The sequence below is a fragment of the Aspergillus aculeatinus genome (assembly GCF_003184765.1).
Source record: "Aspergillus aculeatinus CBS 121060 unplaced genomic scaffold BO66scaffold_12, whole genome shotgun sequence".
In the NCBI taxonomy this organism is placed as follows: Eukaryota; Fungi; Ascomycota; class Eurotiomycetes; order Eurotiales; family Aspergillaceae; genus Aspergillus; species Aspergillus aculeatinus.
In genome coordinates, this window is record NW_020291481.1 from 365,476 (window position 1) to 374,990 (window position 9,515).

Here is a 9,515-nt window from a genome sequence, read left to right on the forward strand (position 1 = left end):
GGCATTCATGTAGACTGAGTGTCTTTCGCAGATGGACGTATTACTATCAGCCAGTAGAAAGAGAAAAAGACAAAAACTTAAGAAAGGGAAGAACATTAAATAAGAATACACATAAGGTAGATTGTTCATACATCAGAGCAGCTAATAAGTCAAGTCATGCAATCATCTCACATCCATCACATCAATGCGAAACATCAAGATCCAAGTCATCCAATCATAAACATCACCAGCATTCTCTCACCCGTCCTCCTCGCACAACTTCAAGTTATACTATGTAGAGTACTAGGTAGGATCCCCAAAAAGAAAGGTACCAATAAAAGAAGAAGGGAACAATCATCGATAAATATCCCGATGCACCTGCCACGACATGATCATCATCCACGCATAGAAGATGGTATTAATCAATTCGAACGCAAACGCCGTTCTCCAGCAATTACCTAACACCAAGTCAAGATTAGCCACTAGTCGCTCATTGAAACTTTTTTGGGTTGCGTAACGCCACCACCAAGAACAAAAAAAAACATCCGAATAAACTGGCTTTTGCAGGGGGGGGGGGGGGACAGAGCCGACATACAGATCGTACTCTCAGTCAACCACGCCAAGGTCTGGAGATTATCGCCGGTGGGGTGGTTTTTCACCAGGATGAAATTCCGGCAGTTGCTGTCGACGTTGGCGACGACGCCGTACATCTGCAGGCTCGTCTCGATCAAGCCGGTCAGCCACAGGGCGAAGAGGATGAAGCTGCCCACGAGGATGATGCCCGGGAGGAGGAAGCGTTGGGCCGTGAGGACGTAGATTAGGATGATGAAGAAGAGGCCGAGGGCGGCGGTGACGGTCATGTAGGGGAAGAGCCTTTTTTTTTGTTGTTGTTAGTTTGTTTTTGGAGGGGGGGGGGCTGTGGGTTTTGGGCCGGGGGCTGTGTGGCCTGGCCTGCCTGCACACTCACCATGGGATATTCAGATGGAGCTCGTTCTGGACGGACATGAACCAGGCGAAGATCCCTAGACAGATGGCGTTGGCGGATAAGACGATGATTAACCAGATGTTGAGCTGGAGTTCGGGCCAGTGGTAGCGCCGGCGTCGGTAGATGCGGACGCCTGCCATGTTGGAGGGGCGGTTTCTCTAGCTTTGTTGGTGGTGGTGGTGGTGGGTTCTGGTAACTTAGTGGATGTGATGGATGGTTGCTCAGACTCTTAGTGCAGTGGTACGCTAGGCTGGGAGGTGTGTTGTTGGTGGAGAATCGTGTTGATATATGAGTTGATGCTGAGGTTGATATTGTCATATGTTGGTCGTTGGAGGGCTGGGTTGAATTTGGGTTGCGTTTGTTGCATTCGAATCGACCAATACACAGATTGCGAGGTTTGATCGTCTGGTAGGTTATATGATGAAACAGTCTTGCGATATATTTAGCTCCTCCAGTAGTTGCGCACACGCTGACCGCTGCTCAGCTCTCCACCCCAGCTTCAGATGATGATGATGATGATGCTGATGACGGTGTGTGGAGTATACTTCAAGGGCAGCAATAGGGCTGCGGGCCACCTCAGTCAGTCAGGCAGAAACCGCCCACTTTCCCTTGCAGGGCATTCGATTCGATGGGGGTAAGGTCCAGACTCCGTGGTTGTCGGTGCATGGAACGTCGGTCTGGATAGGCGTCACCGAGTAGTTACTGTGGAATGATGGACGGGAAAGTGGGCGAGAGTCAATTGGGCTGTTGTGATGATGATGATGATGTTGTTGTTGATACGGAGTACTTATTGCGTCGTTGGGCGGGAGTGGGCCGGTAGCTTGGATTTGCAGGTGCAGTAGCAGTCCACGGTAGCAATAATACCATTCAAACAAACAATCTGTTTCAAGACAGCAGAAGTGTCAAGAGACTAGCTCATTCTTTGGCGTCGGAGTTGCAGAAAGGTGAAAAGCAGGAAATGAAGGACAGACAGATCGGGTTTGATCGAAGCATGTGGAATTCGGGTGGCTGGAAATTCGGTGGCAGGGGATTTGGCGCTTAAGTTAGCTTAAGCCTTCAGGTCCAGTGCGGAGAAACTCCCGGCCATCTATAAACATTTCCGATCTCCAACAAAACACATACACAGACCGACCAATAGTTTTATCAAAGTCATTATCATTGCATTTCATGTCGGTCTAACCTTTTCTCTATAGTATACAGAGACTATAATCTATGTCAGATATAAGTCTTTCGTTCTACAACAGGGTATCACCCAGAGCGCTGCGCACCAGCGAGCACCCCGTGCGGATCGTGTCGCTGGCGCCCGCTTCCTCCAGACTGGGGTTGACTTCCACCAGGTCCATCGCCACCAGGTTGCCGGTCTCGTGCACACACTCGGCGATGAAGTCGCCCTCGCGGAGAGTCAACCCACCGCGCACAGGGGTGCCCGTGCTGGGCGCCCACTGGGGGTCCAGAGCATCGACGTCGAACGACAGGTGAATGGGAGTGTCGTTACCCACGTGCGCCAGCGCCATCTCCACCACGCGACCGATACCATAGCTGCGGTGGATTTCATGTCAGACGAAAACGAACCAACCACTCAGAAGAGCAGACTTACCGATCCACATCGTGCATGCTGAAGGCCTTGATGCCGTGCTCGCGCAGCAGCTGCTTCTCGCCGCGGTCGACGTCCCGCAGACCAATGTATACCAGCTTGCGGGTGTTGACAATGTGCTCATCCTTCAACCAGCCGAAGATGTCGGGACGCTCCTCGCGGGCCAGGCGCGTCAGGAAAGCCATGGGCATGCCGTGGATGTTGCCGCTGGGGCTCATCTCGGGCACGTTGATGTCGGCGTGGGCATCGACCCAGATGACCGCCATCTCGCGGCCCAGACGCTCGCGGATGGCCTTGGCGGTGCCGGAGATGGTGCCGATGGCGATGGAGTGGTCACCACCCAGGGTCAGCACGAACTTGCCCTCCTTGGCGTGCTCGTAGACCTGGTTGCTCAGCGCCTCGGTCACCGCGCTCACCGCCCGGGGCTTCTTCATGCCGCGGTGGTCGGGGTCCTCCGTGGGCATCTTGTCCTCGTAGTAGTGGACCTTGTCGTCATAGTGCAGCTCGTAGCCCAGGTCGTCGCGCAGTTGATCGAGGAGTCCGGCTTGGACGAGGGCCATGGGAGCAGCCTCAACGCCCATCTTGCACTAAATTTCGTCGCAGCGTTCCCGGTCAGTCTTGCTGTTGCTTGCGCCGCCCGCTAGACTCCGCGTAGATCGGCGGCGGTGGCGGCGGGACTAGAGTGAGGGGAAACGTACCTGACCGCCATTGAAGCCAACGGCCACTACACCTAGCTCGTTGGGCTTGGAGAGGAAGCGCTGGCGAATAGTGGAGGGAGAAGTCATTGTGTATGTGAGAGATGAGGAGGGAGATAAGCGTCGTAGGAGAAGGAAGAGGGAAGGAGAGAGAGGCGTGAAAAAGAAAGAAAAAAAGTTCTAGAAGAGCGGGACCCGCGCTGATGAGATAAGATCAAATCAAGAATCGGGTGGGGAATCAACTGGAGCCGGGCAAGGAACGGGTGGACCACGGGCAACAACAACAACCAGGGCAGAGCAAGAGGCAGACTGAGAGGCAGAGGAAGCGGAGGGATACTGAGAAAGATATCAAGGAGGTGAAGAACAGTGAGATGATGAGGAAGAAGAAGTCAAAGAACTTCACAAAGGCAGGGGGTATTGGAGCAGTTTATAAAACCTGGCCAAAGGGTGGTCGTGGGGCATTGTGATCGCTAAGACCTGCTTTTAGGGATCAGGACTTCCCCTAAGTACAGGTCGAGGAGAGATGCCCGCCTCGGCCTTTCAAAACCATCTCCACCCCCCTTTCTATTAGCAATCGTTTTCGGACTCCGGTCATTCTCGGGCTGGCTTACAGCTATTATCTTACTGATAAGGACAGATCACTTATGTTTGGGCTTAAATCCGACGGGTATCATCATTATCGTCGTCGTCATGCATGAGCGGGCTCAGCTCAGCTCCGCGGACTCAGCTCCGATCTAGGATCTAGCTACTCTGTCTCTGTACATACGCACTGTACTCGTACATCGGCACTGCTATACATCTATTTCGCTCCCTCCAGGATCAGTTCCCGCAATATTGTATCAGCCTTGGGCGCCTCCACCCGCCCTTTCTCTCCCATGCGCATCATCTGTCCTACAAACCAACCCAGTTTGCCCAGTTGGTTCTTCTGTCGAATCTGCTCAACCATCGATGGGTTTAGTGCAATAGCTGCCTCCGCCAATGCGATGTATTCCTCCCGCGACAAAGGCCGCAGCAACAGATTCTCTTCCTCGAGCAGCTGCGGGATCGAGCGCTGATCCCCGTCAAACACCAGAGCCAGCACCTGCTTGGCCGTGGGACCAGTGATGAGCTTTCGTTGCAGATGGTCAAGCAAAGAGGCCAGAGAATCGGCGGGGACGGGCTGTGAGTCCCAAGCCAGTTCCGCCTTGGTCAGGAGGCCGCCCAGTTCGTGCAGCACCCAATTGCTAGCCAGGCGCGCCAGTGCCTGCTGCGTCTTCGAGTCCGTTCCCGGGTGCTGTTGGCGCAGGAGGTCCACGACATCCTGATAATATTCTAGTCGAGCACCGTCGTCCAGCTCTACAAGTGGTTTGGCATCTTCAATGGTCAGCCCATATTCCGCTCCGGTCAATAGACTGAGAAGCGCATCAGAGCCTGTTGGCAGTGTCCGTCTGAGCTCCGAGATCAAATCCTCCCCAATATAGACCGGAGGGAGATCAGGATCCGGCATATAGCGGTAGTCAACCTCTCCTTCCTTGCCACGCAATCTGCGCGTCTCAGTGCTGCCGATGGTCCAGCCACGGGTTTCACCTTCCACCACACCACCGCTCTCCAAGACAGCTATCTGGCGATTCTTCTCGGCGATAATGGCGTCCTCGACGGCCTTGAAGCTGCTAAGGTTCTTGATCTCCGTACGCTGTCCCAGACCTCCGATCCCGCCATACCGATGGTTACCGGCAACGTCGCCCCTTTGACGGATGGAGACATTGACATCCGCCCGCAAACCACCCAATTCCATACCAGTTATAACCGCACTGCAGGATTGTAGGATCGACTGAATCTTTCGCACACAGGCCGCCGCGGTGGCCGGCGTGTGAATCTGGGGCATTGTAATGATCTCGATGAGGGGGTGGGAGACTCTGTTGAAGTCGAGTAACTGCATCGAGGGAGGGTACTCCTGAGACTTGGCCGTATCCTGTTCCATCTGAATCTGCTTGATGCCGATGCGCACGTGGTCTCCATCCTCCGGGGCGATTCCGTCATAACGGAAGAGATCCACATAACCATTCTTCGCCAAGGGTTCTGCAGGGCATTAGTCCGCTGACGGCAGAAGCTGCAGCTTGCGTGACCGTCTTACCATAGTACTGCGTGATTTGATACCCGGCCGGCTGGTCTTGATAGAAGTAGTGCTTTCGATCGAACTTGCTGACGGGCTGGATGTCACAATTGAGAGCAATGGCGGCGCGCAGGGCGGGGAGGAGCGTTGCGATTTGGAATTCCTAATCAATTATCAGGTGTCAGTGGTTTGATGTGGTGAGCATGTGGTAAAGGAGTAGAACAAACCGGTTGACTGCCGGGAAAGGCGAGATCGAAGAGGGCTACATTGGAGTTGGGGAGTTCCGCCGATGAGGTCGGCGCTTCTATTCAGGGCGAGGCTCAGTCGACTGTAAGTCCTTGAGATAACGAGTTCACCTACTGGAAAAAAGTTTGGCCTCGGTGTTCAGCTGCGCGTGGATCTCAATTCCCACTGTCAACTCCCATTTTTGGCGGGATGCTTCCTCGTCCTCGCGAGTCTGTCGTTTGCGCGCCCTGAGCGATTTGGCGTCCTGTTTGAGCTGCTTGCGCAGGGGAACCCGGTCTGTTGACTCAGGGACTGCCGTAGTCTGAAGGGATCGTCGGGGAGAAGCGAGGGTGGCGGAAGGGAGAAGGGATTGTTGAAGCTGTTGCTGCGGCGAGCGGCGGAGCAGATGAAGGCATTGCGGGCAAGTGAAGGAACGAGTGGCTCGCGGCCCTTGGCGCAGCCATGGTCGCAACATGGCGCTCTGGCAGAGAGTAGGAAATAATGGCTGCGTTGACGCAGATAACTCACTTGTCGATCAGTGGCTAGTAATGGGGTCTCAATGGAGAGATTGGCACCAATTGGTGGTTCCTTTAGTCGGAAGAAGATAGACGGAGCAACGACGATACACGATAACTACCGTACTATACAATAAGTTACAGCGGGTACAATACAGTAAGGCCGACGGCGGTGGACAACTCACCGCTTAATTAACAATGCAGATGATTTTTCCTTGGAATGAAGTCTTTCAATCCAGAGCTTCCGATTCGCGATGCACTGGAAACTGGAGAAAAGAAGTGCGTGTGGGAGCAACGCCTTGCTGCATGTCATGCTACAGAATGCAGCGTCGGCCTCGCAGTGCAGTCGAGTTGAAACCCCACCAATACAGTCCCAGTCCCAGCTTTGCAGCGTCACTTCATCACCATCCTCATCAACAACATCATCTTGGGAGATGAACTGACATAGCTGGAGAGGGGAGATAGCACAATAGAGGGGTCAAGGAAGAAGGAGGGGTGTGTGTTCGTGGCCATCAGAGTAGACTCAGTAACGAGTCGCCATGAGCCAGCGCAGCAGCAACCTAAGCAGTAGAAGCACTCCGTACTGTACTCCGTAGTTGAGATGAAATGCAATGCAGATGATGAACTTCTTCCCCCACACACCAAAAAAACTACTTGCTATTTTTCTCTTTTCTTCTTCCACCCTCCCCCTCTTCTCCTTCCTATAACCCCGTCTTCTCTTTCCAGTCCCACCAGCTTGTTATCTTTTTCTCTTCTTGTCGAAGCCATCTCTTTTACACACGCCTATACTCCTCCTGTTTGTCTTGACGCCCCCCTCAGCTCTAACTATAAGCTGGAACCGCTGGGGTGGACGAATGAGAGTCGCTCCACGATCGTCGCAAACATCCAACAATCGCCTACAACGCGGTCTGATTTGATCCCTCGACTGGGGTCGACGTGTTTAAGATCTGTCTCAGTTCGAGTTATTCCCTGTCACTTCCTGCCGACGGGGCGCATACGCATTTATTGGGGTCTGGAACGCCTCGCTGACGGACCATTCCGCGCATCTACATCCATCTAGATATCCATTTCTTCTTACTCTACTATCCTGTCAACCTCAGAGCTACAAAACCAGTTTCGATCTTCAGCAACTTGCTGAGCATATCTTTATCCAGAAAATAGCCAAGACTTGATCTTAGAAGCAGTGCTCTGCGTACGGCAGTCCATCGATCCTCTACACATTCTGTGCTACATTCTCGAGTTTCCCCTCCGCCCGCCGCGTCGCCTGACTGGTTCTTGTGGCCCTCCCTTGATATGCCTCCATTGTTGCCCCCTCCCACCAAATTATCTCATTCTCGAGCCTGCTAGTTGTCTCACTTTCGGCCCCGGCTCTTCCATTGCATTGCTAAAGGGTATAGTTAGTGAATAAGAGGGCTTATCATCTACTGCTCTCAGTTTCGCATCAGTGGTCTTGTGGTCGCGTTGATTTACTTCCAACATGCCACTGTATGGCTCGTCCAGTCGCTCGAAGAAGCCAAAGAAAGATGGTAGCAGTAAATCATCCACGGCTTCTGTCTTTTCGGCCACTTCTCGTTCCACAAAGGCTTCTAGAGCGTCTGGGGATCGGCCGCAAGTAGCATCTCAAGATCCATCTTTGGTCTCGAAGAACACTGCTCCGAGCCCGGCAAACGTCTCGCCGAGGCATACTTCTGCCAAGTCCGCCGAACCTGAGCGGACCGTTCCGAATGTTTTTGAATATCTAGACGAAGATGAGTCCACGTCAGAAGAGGATTCCTCCGAGGATGACGACTTCAGATCGCGTCGAGTGTCATACCCATCATCGTCTAGCGCCCAATCGAAGACGGCGTACGTAGGGTTAGGGCGTCAGAGCAAATTGGCTGCACTTGGGGCGGATACACGCAGTCGAACATCGTCCACTATGTCCAAGGGTTCAGTTGACTCCCAACCATTGCCGACTGCATTTGATATCGCTTCTGGTGTGCCATCATTACACAAGATGAAAAGCAAAACATCTTCTCAGAATAAGAAGCCCAGCGACATCCCCGCCGGCATATCTGCAGGCTCGAGCTCGCCTGAGAAACGGAGCTTAGAGCTCAGTCCCCGATCCGATGCCTTCTATTCGCATCTTTCAGCCAGCCAACACCGGCCGCCTCTACCACCATCACCGCCACGAAGCCCGGAGGAAGATTCTCAACGACCTAGTCACAAACGCAGCCGTAGCACGAAAACATCACCACCTCCCTCGGGCTACGGCCTCCTCGCCTGGCGTCTGAGCTCATCCACCGACAACCAGGAGCCTCGTCTCCCACCGCTCTATCGCCGATTCGAAGATCTAAACCATCGGGTGCTTCTGCAACTCCAGGACGAGATTGCACAGATGGAGGAAGACCTTCGTGTCCTAGACGAGTACGATCAAATGCATCGGGCGGCTACGGCCGAACAACAGGGCACCACGGTTCTCCCAGCTTCGCGACGCATGGACGTCCAGGCACAGGTCTACTCTTCCCTGCATTACCGCAAGGAAGAGCTGCTGGGCGCACTGGCCCAAAAAACGGAACAATATAGTAAGTCACAACAGACAACATCATCGTTTCCACCTCAGGAGACACTAATCGTATTCCACAGATAATGCGCTCAGTGCATACAGCCGCGTTCTGCAGACTCTTCCGCCTGCTTCAAACAAGGATATCGAAACCTACCGCACCTGGATGAACGAACGTAACCCCATTATTGCTGCAGAGACGCGCTTTCTTGACCACACTAAGGATCTGGTTTCTCTTGCCCCTCGCACGATCTCAGCTTCCTCCGCACGATCCGTGTACGCTGCAATTATCATCGCCTCTGCAGCCGTCATCCTCCCTCTGCTCACTTTCAGCATGATTGCTGAATTTTCCGGTCGTCTGCTGGTGGTTGCCGTTGTAGGCGGCGCCGCTGCTGCCGTTGCCTCCACTCAATCCACGGGAGCAGACCAGCTTGTCGGCTCCCAGGATGGATGGCGATCCGCTTCATTGTATGTTTTTTATACATTCCGTGTTGTTTCATTGGTGAAATCATCGTACTAACTTATAACCTTAGATACTTTGGTTTCATGGCTACAGCAGCTCTATTTATCCCATAGTTTCAACAGATACAGACTTCTGGGTGTAATATCCACCAGCTTTTACCATCTTCTCATGACTTTACGAATTTTCTTGAGGCAGCGTGCCACTGATATCTTGGATTAATTCTGCTCGCAAGTATATTTTTCTTGCTTGGATTGGCACAAATTGCATGGATGTTGCTATTGATGCTTGATGATACATTCAAAACTCACTTTTGAAAGACCTCTTCCCCCGTGTTAAGCTTGCCACCACAAATCATGGTGAGGGTGTTCCTCCGGTCTTCTGGGTCCCTGATTCAATGTTCCCTTTTTTGGCTTTAGCGACTGGAC

At 53.0% G+C, this 9,515-nt stretch overlaps 4 protein-coding genes across 4 annotated transcripts; 1 reads left to right on the forward strand and 3 right to left on the reverse strand.

Annotated features, from left to right (window-relative positions):
• Nucleotides 1-333: 333 nt before the first annotated feature.
• On the reverse strand, nt 334-1,104 carry BO66DRAFT_436439 (uncharacterized protein; the record flags this gene model as incomplete). Its single annotated transcript, XM_025650927.1, has 3 exons — nt 334-437; nt 575-852; nt 947-1,104. 3 exons carry the CDS (start codon nt 1,102-1,104, stop codon nt 334-336), a joined length of 540 nt encoding a protein of 179 aa, XP_025506190.1.
• A 998-nt stretch (nt 1,105-2,102) lies between these two features.
• On the reverse strand, nt 2,103-3,642 carry BO66DRAFT_390073 (arginase). The gene is made up of 3 exons (XM_025646924.1): nt 3,257-3,642; nt 2,562-3,145; nt 2,103-2,503 (listed from the first exon to the last, which is right to left on the reverse strand). The coding sequence occupies exons 1-3, from the start codon at nt 3,341-3,343 to the stop codon at nt 2,200-2,202; spliced, it is 975 nt and encodes a 324-aa protein (XP_025506191.1). The 5' UTR covers nt 3,344-3,642; the 3' UTR covers nt 2,103-2,199.
• A 327-nt stretch (nt 3,643-3,969) lies between these two features.
• Nucleotides 3,970-6,045, reverse strand: BO66DRAFT_369647 (glutamyl-tRNA(Gln) amidotransferase subunit PET112; the record flags this gene model as incomplete). The annotated part of the gene is made up of 4 exons (XM_025645380.1): nt 3,970-5,311; nt 5,367-5,508; nt 5,573-5,649; nt 5,706-6,045. The coding sequence occupies 4 exons, from the start codon at nt 6,043-6,045 to the stop codon at nt 4,053-4,055; spliced, it is 1,818 nt and encodes a 605-aa protein (XP_025506192.1). The 3' UTR covers nt 3,970-4,052.
• A 1,114-nt stretch (nt 6,046-7,159) lies between these two features.
• On the forward strand, nt 7,160-9,515 carry BO66DRAFT_369650 (uncharacterized protein). Its single transcript, XM_025645381.1, has 3 exons — nt 7,160-8,649; nt 8,711-9,095; nt 9,161-9,515. Exons 1-3 carry the CDS (start codon nt 7,563-7,565, stop codon nt 9,201-9,203), a joined length of 1,515 nt encoding a protein of 504 aa, XP_025506193.1. The 5' UTR covers nt 7,160-7,562; the 3' UTR covers nt 9,204-9,515.

Coding starts and splice junctions, on each gene's coding strand:
- BO66DRAFT_369650 (XM_025645381.1), top strand. CDS start 7,563: ATGCCACTGTATGGCTCGTCCAGTCGCTCGAAGAAGCCAAAGAAAGAT. Junction 8,650..8,710: donor CCAAAAAACGGAACAATATA/GTAAGTCACAAC, acceptor CGTATTCCACAG/ATAATGCGCTCAGTGCATAC. Junction 9,096..9,160: donor GGATGGCGATCCGCTTCATT/GTATGTTTTTTA, acceptor TTATAACCTTAG/ATACTTTGGTTTCATGGCTA.
- BO66DRAFT_390073 (XM_025646924.1), bottom strand. CDS start 3,343: ATGACTTCTCCCTCCACTATTCGCCAGCGCTTCCTCTCCAAGCCCAAC. Junction 3,146..3,256: donor TTGGCTTCAATGGCGGTCAG/GTACGTTTCCCC, acceptor GACGAAATTTAG/TGCAAGATGGGCGTTGAGGC. Junction 2,504..2,561: donor AGCATGCACGATGTGGATCG/GTAAGTCTGCTC, acceptor AATCCACCGCAG/CTATGGTATCGGTCGCGTGG.